Source organism: Vipera berus (genome assembly GCF_964194415.1).
Source record: "Vipera berus genome assembly, chromosome: 6".
In the NCBI taxonomy this organism is placed as follows: domain Eukaryota; kingdom Metazoa; phylum Chordata; class Lepidosauria; order Squamata; family Viperidae; genus Vipera; species Vipera berus.
This window is the reverse complement of record NC_138208.1, coordinates 78193941-78211833: the sequence shown is the minus strand read 5'-3', so window position 1 is coordinate 78211833 and position 17893 is coordinate 78193941. Positions and strand designations below refer to the sequence as shown.

Here is a 17893-nt window from a genome sequence, read left to right as displayed (position 1 = left end):
ACCACTCGGAGGCTCCAACTGGTACAGAATGCGGCCACGAGAGTTGTCTTGGGAGTTTCCCGGTACTCCCATGTTACACCTTTGCTCCGCGAGCTGCATTGGCTACCAGTTGTCTTCCGGGTGAGGTTCAAGGTCTTGGTTATGATCTTTAAGTCCTTACATGGCATGGGTCCGGGTTACCTCGGGGACCACCTGCTGCCGGCGTCAACTCCCCTCCGCCCTGTGCGTTCCCACAGAGAGGGCCTCCTCAGGGTGCCTCCGGTCAGGGAATGCCGACTGGTGGCCCCCAGGGGGAGGGCCTTCTCTGTGGGCGCTCCGGCATTATGGAATCAACTGCCGGTGGAGCTCCGGATGTCATCAGACCTCCGAACCTTCCGTCGCGGCCTGAAGACCCATTTATTTGAATTAGCTGGTCTGGCCTGATGGGGGAATATGGGTTTTTAAATTGTTGTTCTTAGTATTGTACTATTGTTTTTTAATCTGGGCATTGGTTTAATCTTTTTTAACTTTTGTATTGTTATTTATATATGCCCTGTGAACCGCCCTGAGTCCCTAGGGAGAAGGGCGGTATACAAATTAAATAAAACCTAAAACCTAAACCTAAACTACAGTTGATTTTGAAGTGACAGTTACATGACGCATATTAAAATCCTATTGATATAAATTTACTTTAGCCTTCGTTTGACTACTACTGTGAAGGACAGGGTAATGTTTTCTATAGAATTAATGACTGCAGTTCTGAAAAAACAAATACAAGTTTTCACATCTTAACCAAGGTGTAATCCATTATGAAGCACCAATATTCAAACTAGAGAATTTGCCCCAATTCAGAAATTTGGTAATTATAATCAAGTTGTAACATATCAGTATCTGAAAGGGTCAATTCATAATTCCCCCTAATTCTAGTGCTTAGCACTCTAGCATTTTGCTGTCTATGAAAAGTACATCATCTCGCTGCTTATTGGTTGAGATGTTGGATCATTAGAATGAACATAGCTATAACTAAATAATCATCCTGGAAATGTAACAGAAGTTATCTCAGCTGTTCAGTCTGTTACCTTCTGGTCAAATAGACACAAGGCTGAAATTGGCCAAAATGGATTGCTAATTCAACCTTATACTGATTACAAGTAGTCCTCAACTTACAACTACAATTGAGTCCAAAATTTCTGTTGCTAAGTCAGACCTTTAAGTGAGTTTTGCCCTATTATGAACCTTTCTTGCCAGAGTTATTAAGTGAATCACTGCAGTTGTTAAATTAGTAACACAGTTGTTAAGTGAATCTGGCTTCCCCATTGACTTTGTCAGAAGGTCACAAAAGGTGATCACATGTGTCCAGGACACTGCAACTGTCATAAATATATGTCAGTTGCCAAGGGTCTGAGGTTTGATCATGTGACCATGGAAATGCTGCAACAGTCATTAAGTGCGAAAAATGGTCATAAGTCACTTCAGTGCCGCTGTAACTTCGAACAATCACTAAATGAACTGTAAGTTGAGTACTGTCTGTATCTCCTCCATAATTTACTGTAGAAATCATCAAAGTTTATTTCAGGGGATGAAATAAGCTGCAGCCAAAATCTAGCAAAGTTTATTTCACGGGATGAAATAAGCCGCAGCCAAAATCTAGTTTGGCAATCTTTTAGCGACAACGCCTGTATCAGAACACATACTGGCAGCAATCATTCAATATTAACCTAGGCCAATATGTGCGTCCCTCCCCCCATCAAAAAAAGTAACCTGTGGTTACAGCACGGGTATCAAACTCGCTGCGTGACGTGACCTATTGTGGCTTTTTTCGTATTGCCGGAGCTGGGGTGGGCACGGCCTCCATATGATGCAACTGGCCTGCGGGCCGCCAGATTGACACCCTGGGTTACAGCTAAATTTTGGGGGAGAAGCAGTTAAAAACAGTTAAACCTCACTGGAACATACTGAGGCAGTGAAATTTTTTTCTGAAAAATGCACAATAAATAGTACTATGGGAAAGTGCAAGCATATTTAAACCAGACTTTAGGTGTATTAAACCGAGTGTCCTATAATATGTGAATACAAAGTTTAAAAGTATAATCTGTCATACCTGCATACTGACTATAGAGATGGGAGTAGCTAAAATACTCCAACTCTGTATCATCAAATTTGATTTTTTTTTACAGCAGGGTTAATGGGAAGGAAGAGAGGAAATTATAGCTCATCTCCAAAAAATGTAAAAAGAGGCTGCTGCCATTTCACTGTTCAAGTAAAATCCTGTGGTACTATGTTACTGATGACAATGTCATCACCTGAGCTTTCCAACACACACAAAATAACAATTTGACATAAGTGATCAATTTTATTTTTTTTCTGAGCCCAATTATAGCTGATGGAATAAAAAGGAATTGTCTACACATAGAAAGAAGTTACCTGAAAAGTTACATGAGCAAAATAAGACATAAGTTTCAAATCATTTCTCCTCCAGTGGCCAGAAAACTGGAAATTGGAAGCAAATGCTACTTCATGCCGATGGCTTCTCAATCATCCAGGTAATGGTTGTCTCAAAGGGGCTTTTCCAAAAGGCAACTGCGCTTCCTTGGTTTCCTTCCTTGAAAATGTTTCACTTCTCACCCAAGAACTGAAGACGCTTCTTCAAAGAGAAGCGAAACATTTTCAAGGAAAAAAAAGAGAAAGTTCAGTTGTCTTTTGGAAATGACAAACGCTATCTCGGTTAACTTCTGACTCATTTCCTTGAGATTTTGAATTCATTACAATGCTAAAAGCAAAGTAGGACTAAGTGTTCCAATCTTGCAATTGGATTAACAAATCAGATTTTAATCTATAAGTACCGTATATACTTGAGTATAAGCCGACTCGAGTATAAGCCGAGACCCCTAATTTTACCCCCAAAAAACTGGAAAAAGTTATTGACTCGAGTATAAGCCGAGGCTGGGAAATGCAGCAGCTGGAGGCTGGATCCCCTGAAAGACGTCTCTGCTGAGATGAGAGAACGGGGTGGCAAGCCACCGAGAGAATGGGGCGGCCTGCTGTTCTCTCGGTGCAGCACGGCAGAGGCTGGATCTCGCGAAAGAAGTCTCTGCCGAGAGAATGGGCGGCAAGCCTCCACCACCCCATTCTCTCAGCGGAGCGCTCCACTGCCCCATTCTCTCGGCAGCTTGCCACCCCGTTCTCTCATCTCAGCAGAGACGTCTTTCAGGAGATCCAGCCTCTGCCGTGCTGCACCGAGAAAACAGCAAGCCACCCCATTCTCTCGGCAGCTTGCCACCCCGTTCTCTCATCTCAGCAGAGACGTCTTTCGGGAGATCCAGCCTCTGCCGTGCTGCACCGAGAAAACAGCAAGCCACCCCATTCTCTCGGCGGAGCGCTCCACTGCCCCATTCTCTCGGCGGCTTGCCACCCTGTTCTCTCATCTCGGTGGAGAATTCTTTCGGGAGATCCAGCCTCTGTCACCCCCTTCTCTCAGCTGGGCAGCTGAGAGAAGGGGGCGGCAGAGGCTGGATCCCCCGAAAGAAGTCTTCGCCGCTGAGAGAATGGGCGGCAAGCTTCCCCGCCCCATACTTCGCGGAGCGCTCCAACGCCTCGTTCTCTCGTCTCAGCGGAGACTTGTTTCAGGGGATCCAGCCTCTGTCACCCCCTTCTCTCAGCTGGGCAGCTGAGAGAAGGGGGCGACAGAGGCTGGATCCCCCGAAAGAAGTCTTCGCCGAGAAAATGGGTGGCAAGCTTCCAGCGCCCCATTCTCTCAGCGGAGGCTTGCAGAGGTGGCGGCGGAGCTGCGCGCGCAGCTCTCCAAACCGCCGCCGCCCGTTTGGAGAGCTGCTGCCTTCGTCCATGTTTGACGAAAGCAGCAGCTCTCCAAACTGGGGGTGGAAGTTCTTTTTTTTTTTGTTCACTGGAGTATAAGCCGAAGTGGATTTTTTCAGCCCAAAAAGTGGGCTGAAAAATTCGGCTTATACTCAAGTATATACGGTAATCAGATTTTAATCTATTAAATACCAGAATTTCATACTGCTTCAAGTTCAGGTACAAAAAGTGTTTCGGAAGATGCAGAAGTGCATCATAGTACCTGTTTTCAACTTTCTAAAGCAACTATCTGAGAAACAGAAAATATGGAGGGCAACCATCCTATCCTGGGGGGAAAACCATAATTGCCTTAAAGAGTTGCAGATAAGTCTATTTATACGTCATGCACTTTGAAACACATTTTTGAATTAAATCTGTAGTAGTCCTCAACTTACGATCACAACTGAGCCCAAAATTTATGTTGCTAAGCAAGACGTTTAAGTGAGTTTTATGACCTTTCTTGCCATAGTTGTTAAGTGAATCGCTGCAGTTAAATTAGTAAATTGTTGCTAAGTGAATCTTGCTTCCCCATTGACTTTGCTTATCAGAAGGTCACAAAAGGACACAGCAAGCATCATAAATACCTGCTAGCTGCCAAGTGCCCAAATCTTGATCGCATGACCCTGGGGATTCTGCAAGGGTCATAAGTGTGAAAAAAATGGTCATAAATCACTTTTTTCAGTAGAATCATAACTTTGAACAGTCACTAAACAAATGCTTGTCCAGATCTAGCACTACCTATATAGTGTTCAACTCTTGGCCTTGTACATTTTTGCTTACTGCATGGAAATATTTTCTTCCTTTGCATTTATGAAAATGGTGATAGGTACGTAACATGAAAGGAGTGTATCTTTGATAACTAAACTGACACGATAAAGCTGGATGAATGAGAGGTTAGGGAAAAGAGAGGGACAGAAATACAACAACACCAGATTACAAAAATGCCTAATGTACAATGGTGAAAAAACAACATTACCTTTCTCCAAAATGCATTATGCTTTCATCCTTACATGGAAGGCTTTCATTTCATAGCTTTAGGGGTTTAATCATAGAATTTGGGAGCAATGCAGTACCTGAGGAAGTTGAGACAAAAGGGGAAGTAACCTCATGCTACATGATTAGAGAACCTCTCATTCAAGAGGTGGAGGTGAAGCTGCAATAGCAGCTACATAAAGGAATTCTCCAGGGTTAACAATTCACTTTTCCTGATCCAATTTCCAATGTATAAGCAACCCCCACCCCACCCCGCAATATTTTCAGATATATTGAGATATTTAAATGTGCAAGGGAGTTCCAATATTACCCCTACAATTAAAGAGGAAGGTCCAGTTCCAGGCCACTAAAAAACACGATTGTCCTAGAATTAGAAGTAAACTCATGCCCAGCCTGCCTGTCACGTTACATAGATTTCTCGTTAACAGGAGGCCTAGCAAACCTTAGTCAACGCAACCAAGTGTGGATCCAGGCAGTGGTATCTCTCAAGAGAATAATGGACTACTTTTTCCTCAGTGTCAGCACTACACCTACCGCGACAGCCAGGATAGCTACGGCAGCTGCCCCACCGTACAGCAGAAGCGATTTGCCCTCTGGCAAAAGAATGGGTTTCTCCTCTCCATCAGGAGATTTTTCTTCAGAATAGCTCTCTCTTGGTAGTTTGGCTTCTTCTTCTAGTAGTTGTATTTTCTCAGGCTTGGGGGAAGCCCTTTCACTCGCAGGACTTAGTTGTTGGGCAGACGTACTCAACATCAGAGGTTCGGGTTCAGGATATTCCACTGCTCTCCCCTCTTTGTCACCCTCGGTGGGCAAAGGTGCCGAAGGGCTTAGCCTTTTAATCAACAAGCTTCCAGCCTCTGTTTTCAGCACTGCGGCTGGGACTTCTGGCAAGCTCAATTTCTTAGCACTTGTCTGCAGGCCCACTTCTGACACTGCTGTCTCCTCAACACTCTCCTGTATCTCTTCCTTTTCAACATGTACAATATCTGAATTCGAAGAGTTGTTTTCGCTCCTTTCTTCTCCACCTCCATTGCTGTCCAAGCTTTTTACCTCTTCAGGATCCATAGCTACTTGCTGCCACGACTCGGGCCCCAACGAAACTGGCAAGCTGTCTGTATGCCAGCTCTGGCTGGCCGACAAAGAAACAGGTAAGCTCTCCGACTGCCAAGATGTTGTTACTGTGGGTGACTCAGGTGGGCTCACCTGGCCTGAGTTGTCACTAGTTAGGATGTAGATGTCATTGCTGTCTTCAGCAATGATTCCATGGAACTCCTCCTCTTCAGAATCCAAACTGAAAACAGTTCCCTGGGTGGAGGAGAAAGTAGCAGTCATCAATACCATCAGAGTTCAGAACATATACTTTTAAGCAATATATATATATATATATATATATATATATTCATTTAACCACTAGAGGAATCTGAAATATTGGTAGTCCTCGCTTGGCAGTCCCAGAAGTCCTGATTGTGGTCAATAGGTGAGAACTGACCCATATTTAGATAAAGACCTCAAGCCTTGTGCAGATGTTTCAAGTTTCCCCACTCCCCACTCCCTTCGCTCTCTTTCCTTTTGGCCACCAACCACTTCCCTCTGACCTTCACTGTCTTCTTCCTCCCACTGCTGGCCCAGGATCCAGGCACTGGACAAAGTTGCAGCCAAGGGAGGTAGGTAGCAAGCACAATGGAGCCTTGTCTGCCAAAGAGAGCTCACTGAGCCCAGCCAAGGAGGAAGTAACAGAATGGAGCTAGTGGAGAAGGCAGGGTGGCAGTGCAGGCAGAGGTTCCCTGGGCAAAAGTGACAGCAAGCCATGGCTTCACCACTGCCCTGCCTCCTCTGCTAGCTGCGCCCTTGCACAGCGCTCGGATCCCAGGCCAGCAGCGGGAAGAAGATGCCAATGGCCAGCTAGGAATGGCAGGGGTGGGTGACTGTAATACAGGGGTGTCAAATTGCCGGCCCGCAGGCCGGATGCATCATGTGGAAGCCGCGTCCGCCCCATTGATGGCAATGGCAAAACAGTTCCGATACGTTGCATGACGTCACTTGATGTCATGAGTTTGACATGTCTGCTGTAGTGGAATACAGAGTGGAGATGGGGGGGGGAGATAGAAGGTGGGGAGAGTTGAAGTGCTGCACTTATAAACGAGGGCTTTTTTTTAAAATCACGTGATCAACAGGAGCACTGCAACCACTTCAAGCACTGGCCACAAGTATTATTCATTCAGCGCCATCAGAACTCTGAATAGTCACTGGGCAGATGGTCATTAAGCAAAGACTAACTGTACGCAGAAGCACTTATTGATATTAAAACCAAGTTCTGAGTTTTAATAAACAAATTAGAACAAAACAATAATGTTACTACTGAGTAAAAATCTAGGCAATTTATAATCATAAAGTGAAAAAACATGGAACACCTTTTTACAATGTGGTACATTTATGCAAATGCCATGATATGGAGTTTAAACTAAAAAATAACTTATTTATTCTATTTGGGTCAGCACCAGATTTCCGAATCCAACCATGTTTTCAATCTATTTACCGATCGACACATTTGAAAAGTTTCATTGGGTAACAGAGGATTAGAGGAATGCAATAATAATACTCAAATGCTTTAGCTGAAAAGACAAAAGCGGGTTAAGTATTTGAATCTCAGCACACAGCTTCAAAGAGCTAGGAACAAAGCTGGATTGGTTATAACTACTTTGGTAGAATTTAAAGCAAATTTGTCTTTTTCCTAAACTTACAATGCTGCCCCCTCCACTGTTCATATGCAATCCTGGGGGAAAAAAATCTCGATTATTTTTTGATATTGCCAATATATCCTATGTGAATGCCTGTTCATTGTTTAAATTATTTTATCCTCCACAAATTCACATTTTTGCCCATCACTACATTCTAATACCTTCCAAAATTAACAATAATCTCATGATAAAACAACAAAAAACAATGTTTCCTATTTATTTTTTCCCCAATTCTAGTAACCTATCATAAAATTTCATCATAAGTTTTAAAAAGTTTAATTTACTTTATTTGAATTAAGAGAACTTAAATAATTATTGTGCCAGCGTAGAAAAATAAGCTAAATACACAGACTATGCAGTCTTTTTTGCCATTAGGACAGACACATTCATCCATTATTCAGGGAAAAGCTCTTAGAACTTCCACTGATGGCCACTTTTCACATCCATCCATCTGTGCTAATAGAACGTAGCACATTCAGACAGTTGCACTGGGGCTGGCCGGCAGCCATCCAGAAAGCATTTATTCATAAATCCCCTATCACTCCTTTTCAGTGATCAAATTGTCCTATGGGCTGAATGGCCTAAAAGAGAAAAGTACATGTTATTCACTCATGAACGGTTCCTTTTCCTCTGTGCTCTACACGTTTCTAGGCTGGCTTGCTCTACTCCCCCTTGCTTCGGCACAGAAAAACATAAAACAAATGAAGTGAGCAGTAGCATTTATAATTGTGACAGCACCTGGTGGGAAAAAGTTCCCATCTTTCTCTCTACTTTAGGATATAACAAGGTTAGATTTTTCCATCAGGAAAACTTGAGATTAGGAAAAAAACCAAGAGGGATATGGATAATACATTAGAAAACCTTTTCCTAGAGAGGATATTCTACCATTCTCCTTTACTGAATCAGATATGCAAGGACTTCAGATTTATCCTTCTTAAGAAGCAAATGTTCCATAAAGTAGAATTAAATGCTTAATTTTTGAACATAAGTAAATCTAGCTAATTTTTAACTCCATATATCTACTGAAATAGAGTACCACTACAAGACAGATACATTTTTCAGTAATACTACTTATGGTTTGGAAACAACACAATTCAATATTCTAGACCAGGGGTAGGCAACCTCGGCTCTTTTATGACTCATGGACGTCAACTCCCAGAATTCCTGAGTCAGCTATGCTGACTCAGGAATTCTGGGAGTTGACGTCCATGAATCATAAAAGAGCCGAGGTTGCCTACCCCTGTTGTAGACCTAGGAGAAAAATATAGGTAATTAATTTAACTGTTACACATTTCAGGAGTCAAGTTCTCGGGAAAATAGCTAGACTATACTATACTACAATTAGAAAGACAGGGAACAAAAATATATATCTTTTTAACTTTAAAACGTAATGCTGCTATACTTCCCCTTCCCATCCCCACATCCTACTTAGGGAAAAAAATATATTATATTTGGTATAACACTTGACAATTTATATATATTTACTCAGAATCCAATGTCTACATTCCATCTGTTGATGGGCTCCCAACAGACTACTATACATTTATTGCAAAATCCTCTCTCAATGTCAAAAAAGGACTGTAAAGAGGCACGGTGATAAAACGAACTTAACTGCAACTCTTACATGCACCCATTCCATTTGTGGATTTCATGGCAAGAAATTGAGGAAAATAAGGATGGGACCACAATCACCTATTCTTTATAGGAACAACATCCCACAAACTGAGGTTCTATACAAGTTTGCTAAGGAATCTAGAGCCTTTTCTACACCAGTATGCCTAAAGTTCAGAACATTAAAATATGTGTAGAAGTGTGCATGAAGCTGAATAATTTAATGGAAATTATATTATTGAACTCACAGAAGAAAGTTATATAGTTCTTCCATTTCAGTTAAAGCTGCATCACAGGCTACAGGATCCTCTTTTACGTATAAAATGACCCGTACCACAGGTTTTTTTAATGTCTCTGAGATGTCTGTAAACTAAAATACTGCAGCCAAAAATGTCCACAGTAGTCTTGCTATCTACAAAACACACAAAAAAACCTGTAGACGCCACGCTTAACAGCGTTCAACTGTGGCTACTCTTCTTTAACATCAGGAATTGGCTATTAGCAAGAACCAGTTGGATCAGATGTAGGTCATGCTCATATGTTTACATAATCATATTGTTTTTAATATTTATTTTATATTCTATATTACATTTTTACTTCATTGTTTTATGGTTTTAGTATTGTTAATCAACATTTCTTTATAAAAATTAATGTAATAACATTCAGAGCAAGTAACGAAGGCATAAATATTGTATTTTTTAAAAGGAATATGCCAATCTGATATCATGTTGCCTTATTAGAATTTTTTAAGCAATTTCAGAAGTACTGTAATCAAGAATAAAGGTAATAAACATCAGGCACCTCTAAATTCATTTAATATTTGCAATTTATCTTACCAAAAAACCAGGATGTTTTCCTCTAAAATCAGTCTGTGCAAGAAAGCCTAATATAGGTGTCTTTCTATCAAATAAGATATATTAAACTGATTAAAACCCACTATTTTCCATTCTAAATCATTGTGGTAAAAGAACAAGCTAACTAAATAAATTATCCCCTGAAAAACAGAAGTATCTGTTGGAAATATTTAGTATAAAATATTTCACATGCCAAATAGTCAGGTTTCATACCAATTGTTTCATAACATGCCAATTTTCTTGAAATAAATATCTCATTTCCATAACTAAATTAAATCTGAATGCATATTATTTTATTCTACTTGTAAAATCACACTCCATCATATCTAAATATCTTCAAAATATGTTGCTATTTCGGTTTAGCATTAGCTCTAATAGTTTTTGCTTTCATTCAGAGTCAAAATCTTGAAATATTAAGTCTCAAAAAACCCATAGTATTATTAGACCCTGGAAAGCAACACAGATAGAAATAGGAATCAAACAATCATGGTGCAAGTGGAAAATAAATTTTCTCCATGTAATTTAATCATCAGAATTTTAAACAAGGCCAATTTTAGAACCAAAACCAACTAAAATAACACATCATATTTAAGAATCAACCATACAAGCATGTACCCAGTAAAGAAATATTTCAGATCATTCTATGAACTGAACTTTCATCCAAAAACAAATAATACTGAATTATGCAGTGCCAATTCAAGTTTGTCTTTTAAATTCAAATAAGTTAAAAGTTCCAAAGATTTTAATGATGTAAAGATATGAAAAGCAGAACAATCCACAAGTAGATACCTGACAGTAGGAAAATAATGTTCAAGTAACAATATTTAGTCATTTTCACTCCTGTGATAATCTCGTATGTCTGTTTTCAAGTCTATGCAGCACTGAAAATTAGGGAAAGTATGGTATTTAAAGCATGTACCACTTCAGTAGAAAAATCTTACCCAAGCTGACTGTTCCTACTCTGCAGTTTTCCAGGAGAAGCTTCTGATGAAACAGATGCAGCCAACAGAGGAGAGAGAGAGAGAGTGAATGGAATAAGGGAAAGGGAGTGAGTGTACATGCATCAGCTTGTGCCTTAATACTGCTTTGGGGCATCTGTGAAGCTAAGCTGCTGCCAAATTAGAGTGGGCATTTTTAATTTAACCCAAGGGAAAATACTAAACCTTTCCCTTTCTAAGCACTGCTTGCAAAATAACCTTGGTCTATCAAAACGCTAAAGGGCTGGTCTCTATTTTATTTGAAAGCATATATTTCACTTCTGAAAATACTTGCATACTACCTTAAGAAAAACAAACAAGATGCATGAGTCAACAGAATATCACTCCCCTTCTCTGCTTTTTGAAATCTACACAATGTATGATAGCAGAGCGGATTAGTGGACACATTAATTTAGGTTAATACTTACTGCTTACATAGACATGACTGAATTGCATCTCCATCTCCATTGCCCTTCAATATGCAAAAATAGTTTTAAAGCCTTAATGCTGGTTTATCCTTTTTGCTGATGTTTTCTCACTATGCAACTGTTATCTCAGTTCAAAGAATAAAATTACAATTACAAAAAGAACAAAATGAGTATATTGTCCATTTTCTGTGAGCTGGGGTCAAGTTTGGTTAACCTAGTATATTCCTCCCCGTCAATTAAAATGAATTAAGCATGTGGAAAGTACTTCTTGAAATAGCCTTCTTTACTTTTTATATCACCATACTTCCATACTTCCATACTGCTCCTTGGTGGAGCAGTGGGCTAATGCCTCCTTAAGTAACACCAGCTGCCTGCAATTAGTGCAGGTTCGCATCCCACCAGGCTCAAGGTTGACTCAGCCTTCCATCCTTCCGAGGTAGGTAAAATGAGGACCCAGATTGTTGGGGGCAATTAAGCTGACTTTGTAATAATGCCGCTTGGAGGGGGTGTGAAAGCCCTAATAAGCAGGCATATACATAGAATGAAGGCTACTGCTAAGCTTGTAAGCTGCCCTGAGTCTTCGGAGAAGGGCGGGATATAAATGGAATTAAAATAAAATAAAATAAATAGACTCTTGGGGTATACACCCTAATACCATTCATTTTTCCTCTTAGGTTTTATAATTGCTTTTTTAAAAAAAATTGTTTTAATTGTTCTAACTTGTAAATATGAAGTGCTTTTAATTCTGTGTGTGACCAGCCATACGCTAAATAAATAACCATTTTATCCAGAACAAATATGGGACCAAAAAGTTTCATTTAGCATTTGTATAAGTTTTTTTTATATGATATTAGTATTGTTTGTAGTCATTTCATATGAGCTAGAGTGCGATAGACTTAATAGTTTATTGTTGTTAACATATGGTTGTTTATGATTGTTTTTACTTTTATACCTTGTATTTAGCTCTGGGAAGTCGGGGAGGGGGGAGGGGGGAAGGGGGGGAGGGTTAGGGAGGGTTAGGAAGGGTTGGGTGGAGGGAGGGGGGAAGGGATTGTTAAAGATAAAATGTATTGTAAAACTTTTCAATAAAAAATAAATAAATAAATAACCATTCATTTTGGTATCTTAAAATACCAAAAAGATACTATCATAGGCATCTCCCAATAAGATATAACTATTAAAAGGTATTCTAGGGACCACCACTGGAAAGAATTAGCTTCTGCCCTGCTTCCATCTTTTGTTGGGAAAAAAACCTTCACCTTCCATATATGTAACATTTAAACTGAACAATTATGTTGCAATTCAAGATTGTCCTTCAAGTACTTGGGCCAAGCCATCTAGGCCATCATAGGTCAAAAATGGCCCTTTGAACTATACCTGAAAGGTTCCTGTAACCAATGCAGGACCTGTAACTCTGGTGTTATAATTGAGAAGCAGTTCTCACCCACCAACAAGGGAACTACTGCATTTTGCACCAACTGCAGCTTCCTAGTAGAGAAACTGAAATAGTTTATACAAAGTCATGAATCACTGTTATCAGGAAAGGCTGCAACTGGCACATTAGACGTAGCTGAACAAAAGTCCCTCTGGCCACGGCCTCCAACTATATATCTAATAATAGCTGAGGGTTTAGATTGACAATCTCCCATGTTATGAGTCTGCTTCTTCAGAAAATGCTACCTCATCACAGTTACCAATGGAGCAGACAAAGAATTAGATCAGGGGTGTCAAACTGCCGGCCGGACGTGTCATTCGAAAGCCGCACCCACCCCATTGCCGGCAATGGCAAAACTGTCCCGATACATTGCGTGACGTCACGTGACATCGCGAGTTTGACATGACTGAATTAGATGGTTAATGTCAGGATCAAAGAACCAAGAACAACACATGGAATTACTTCTGAGTAGCTTCTTTAGTGTTGTTTGCCTACAGACAGAAAGTTACCAGACTAAAGCAATTATTTGCATAACTTACAGATAGGCTCTGGGATTTGCTAGGGATGCTCCATCCATGCCCTCTTCCTGCCTACCAGACATTCCACGCTCCAATATCTCTTTGCCAGTGGTGGGATTCAGCCAGTTCGCACCACTTCGGCAGAACCGGTAGCTAATTTTTTGTTCCCTAGGCCCAGAATGGACTTCTGGAAGCGGCATCCACACAGAGAACCGGTTGTTCACATATCTGAATCCCACCACTGCTCTTTGCTCTCTGAGAAAAAGGCCCTCTGTTCTGCAACTCCAGAGACAACATTCCACCACAGTTTGTTTTTTGAACAAACAGCAACTTAGCCTTGCTTGGATTCAGCTTCCCTTAGGTTTCTTCTCATTCAGACCCCGACAGCCCCCATGCAAGGGACCAAACGTTCCAGTGCATCAGTGGCCTGGCCCAAAGTGAAGATCTAAGCCAGACATGTCAAACACAAGGCCCGGGGGCCGGATCCGGCCCGTGAAGTGGTTTCATGTGGCCCACGAAGCCATCCTGGAAACAGGGAGGGAACAGCCCCCACTGCCTTGGCCCTGGCCCAGAGACCCTCCTTCTGCCAGAGACCCCCAGATCTGTCCCACTCCTGCCCAGGCCCCCATAGGCACCCTTGAAGCGAACGATGTAGAGCTGGCCATGCCCACCCAGTAGGCCATACGCACTCTAGCCACGCCCACCCAGTAGGCCACGCCCACCCTGGCCATACCCACCCGGCCCCTTGAGGGCAACCACAATGCTGATGCGGCCCTCAATGAAATTGAGTTTGACACCCCTGATCTAAGCAAATGTCAACAGACAAGAGAGAAAAAGCAAAGCCTCACAACAATCCACAGTTGGCACAATCTCCAAACCAACCTTTCTTCCCTCACGTTGCCTGCTAAAACCTCCATTTAGGGAGGAATAGAACTGCTACATCAGTGCCATCACTAAGCCTCACAGATAATCCAGAAAGTCCAAAAGGTTTAATAATGATAGTCAGTTCAGGAGGATTGACTCCACCTCAGTCCTTGAATTGAGGCAAAATTTGCTCCCTTTTTCTACTCCAACATTACTTTCAGTGTTTATAAGCGGCACTATTAGTTTAAAGTTCCAATGTACAAATGAGTTTTAGCAAAAGCATTTATATGCAAAAGGCTGATAATTTCAAAAATTTTGTGAAGCAGTTTATTTCTTTCAGGCATCCAACATTTTCTTCTTACATAACATGAAACCATATAACTTTAAAAACACAAGCTTGTTAAAGTAAATCAAAACCATCTACCAGCCCCAAATTGAATATAATGTAAAACAGAATTAAAGCATATGTTCTTTCAGTTCAACTTTGCTTTTTAGAGCAATTAATCATGTCAAATATATCCAGCATCAGAAAACATATTGCCCCTTGCGTACTTTCACTTTTCCAGCATAGTTTCACAAAAAGCACTGCCCTCCTAGTTCTTTAAGCCTCTATCAATCAAATTTAATGCCTGGGTAGAAATAATGGATGAATGCATAATTTATGGTGATAAGATTGGAAAAAATATCCATATATTTTTGCTGCAATGCGTAAATTTCATATTTGAATTATTCAATTTGTATTACTGTATAGTTAATATGTTTTTTCTATTTAAAATGTTTTTAATCTAGGAATGGCACTACTACTGATTCCCAAGTTTTGCTGTGTGTTATGCTGCATCATTCAACAAGCAGAGACCAAGATATAGGGTTATTAATTTCTTAATAAAAAGCTAAAGACTTGGTATAAACAACATACAGTAAGACATGGGCGAGTCAATGAACTTGAAGACCTGAAGATCAAGAACTGTTTGTGCAAACTATCTCAACCAATGTTACGATGAGCAAGTTGTATGGATATGGATGACCCTATCAAAGGACTGGGATTTTGAGGAATTGACTGCAGACTGGCCAAAAAAAGAAAAGTATTTTCGAATTTTTTCAACATAAGCCAGAAGATCTTTACCATTTGATGCTACACCAACACATCTGGACAAGCTTCCACAGCATCCTGTTTTACCTTCAGTTTTGTATTTTGTCAGATCATTGATTTTCCTGGCCATTCAATTGAGTCCCGCACTTTGGTAAATTTAATTTGGATTTTACTGAAGAACATAGAAAAATTCTTAAAAACTCATAATTTAGTTTCTTTCGGTTGCTTTTATTTAGTCCTGAGTAAACCTGCACCAAAGTTGGTTTAAATAAAATTTAAATACTACTTGTATTTGGATACTGATATTGCTTGCCACTAAGCCACAAAAGGGGAATTCAGTAGAAAGCTGATCCTTGCATTGGAATATTTATAAGAGAATCGAAAAAAGTGTGTTTGGAGCTGATAACAGCTTCCTCCTTTCCAGCCAACTAAACTTGATAAAGTTGTCCAAATGCTCTGAGGCGGAGTGATAGTAACATCTGTGTGTCTTGTTTATGCTTTGGCTCTACTAACTCTTTATTTTACATTCATCCATGCTGATATAGATGCATACCAGAGAACTCAACCCAGCACCTTTGGAAAATGACTATCTTTAACTATGAGACTTTTGAGACCGCAGTTCTTCTAGAGAGTCTGACTTGCTATCCATCCATCCATCCATCCATCCATCCATCCCAATAAATAGTCAGTTCATAAAGACTTTAAGCAACCCTTGTATTTGTGTGAATGACTAAGCACTAAGATTTAATAATTAAACAACCAAAGTGATTATAAATAGTGTTCCACAGTAAACATTCCTAACTTCTTAGAAATAGAATTCTCTCAATCATCATCATGAACAGCTATGTACTACAGCAGAGGTCCCCAACCTTTTGGGCACTAGGGACCGGTTCCGTGGAGAGAGGTTTTTCTGTGGACGGAGGGGGCATGGTTTTGTGTACTGCCTGCATCTCGCGGATTGGGCTTTGCTTGTTTGTGCGGACCAGTTGCTGGCATGCCCTGACCCGGTACTGGTCCACGGACCAGGGGTTGAGGAGCCCTGTACAGCACAAATATAAATATATATATCAAATATATTGAGAAATGAAAGCAACCTGTAAGCCCATCAGAATGAATTATCTTATGGAAGATATAACTGGACAGTTGCACATTCACACATCTTACTCGTTTAATCACATATAGATAGTCCGTACAATCACAATTAAAAGCCAGAACTACCTTCACTAAGTGATGTGGTTCTTAAATGACTTGTGCCTGATTTTACAACTTTTGTGTCATGCTCATTAAGCAAACTATGTAGTTGTTAAGTAAATCTGGCTTCTCCTATTGACTTTACTTGTTGGATACTCCCTGGGAAGGCCACAAATGGTGATTACATGATTTTGGGATGCTGCAACTGTTGTAAATACATGCCAGTTACCAAAACCCTCAATTTTGATCACATGACCATGGGGACACTGTAATATTGATAAGCAAGGACTGGTCATGTCACCTTTTCCAGTACTGACATAATGACTACCTGTAAGTACGTCAAGGACTACCAGTATGGCTAAAAATGTCTTACAAGTGATCCATAGCTGATGAAATTAGCTCTGAATTACCCATTCCTAATCCTGCAGCAATTAAGTGTATCCTCTAATTGCAAAACTATGCTGCATTTGGTAAGTTAGTTTAATACTAAATTGATTAACTCTTAGTAGCCACACAGGTTTTCTCTATTATGATTTGTCCCTAGTCTGGTCCTTCAAGGTCCTCCAATGGTGAACCTAAAATAGTCATACTTCAAACCATAATTTGCTTCTCTTGGGAATAGTGTGTGCCCTGCATTTATTTTGAAATTGCATCTCTCCAAACATTTGTGGAAAAAATTAGCAGACATTAGGGTTCCTAAAATAGTATACTAGCTGCCTAATAAATTCACTGTTTGCTATGGCATGAACATACAAGCAACCCCAAATTTTTATTTGCCTGCCAAAGACGAACTGGAAGCTAACTTTCATTAAATTTAATATTTAAGACTGTAGCTTGATATATGAATCCTGCTAAATGAAATCTAAATAATTTGTTATACCAAGATGGGGAAAAATGGGTGAAGGAGAGAGAATGAAAAACAAATGTGCAACAAATCAAATATAACATAACCTACATAATAGCATAATCTGTATCAAATATAGAGAGGTTTTAAAACTACTTGGAGATAATTTCACTAATCCCAGATTAATTCTGTTTAAATCTGATGTTGTTCTGTCTCCCAGTAAGGAATAATCTGGGTGCTCTCACTCTACTTCACAACTTTTGCAAAAACAGAAGAGAAAAAGGAATAAATGATCTGTATGTTTTAAGCAGGCTTCATTATACATTCAACATTACTTTCAAATAACATCTTAAATGAAACTGATTTCTTGCAGAACAATAAATATCCAGATTTTAGAAGGGTAATTTTCTAATATTTAATGGTTAATACAACTGAGGAAGGAACGTCTTGTGATGCTTAAAAGGAAATATAATTAAACCAAAGAGTTTTCTGCTCAGAATAGTACAAATATCAAAT

At 40.1% G+C, this 17893-nt stretch overlaps 1 protein-coding gene and 1 long non-coding RNA gene across 5 annotated transcripts in view; one reads left to right on the top strand and one right to left on the bottom strand.

Moving 5' to 3' along the window:
- Positions 1-3862: 3862 nt before the first annotated feature.
- BCL2L13 (BCL2 like 13) overlaps positions 3863-17893 on the bottom strand; it is a 31014-nt gene continuing 16983 nt past the window's right edge. For 2 of the 4 annotated variants that reach the window (XM_081331804.1, XM_081331805.1), the window contains exon 7: positions 3863-6132. In XM_081331804.1, coding sequence (XP_081187930.1) covers positions 5329-6132 — 804 coding nt within the window. In that variant the 3' untranslated portion in view covers positions 3863-5328. The remainder of the gene's footprint in view (positions 6133-17893) is intronic. The other 2 variants (XM_081331806.1, XM_081331807.1) reach the window with 2 other exon arrangements.
- Positions 5848-16018, top strand: LOC308670335. Its single transcript, XR_014026998.1, has 3 exons — positions 5848-5975; positions 15042-15493; positions 15888-16018. It is a non-coding gene; the product is annotated as an uncharacterized lncRNA (long non-coding RNA).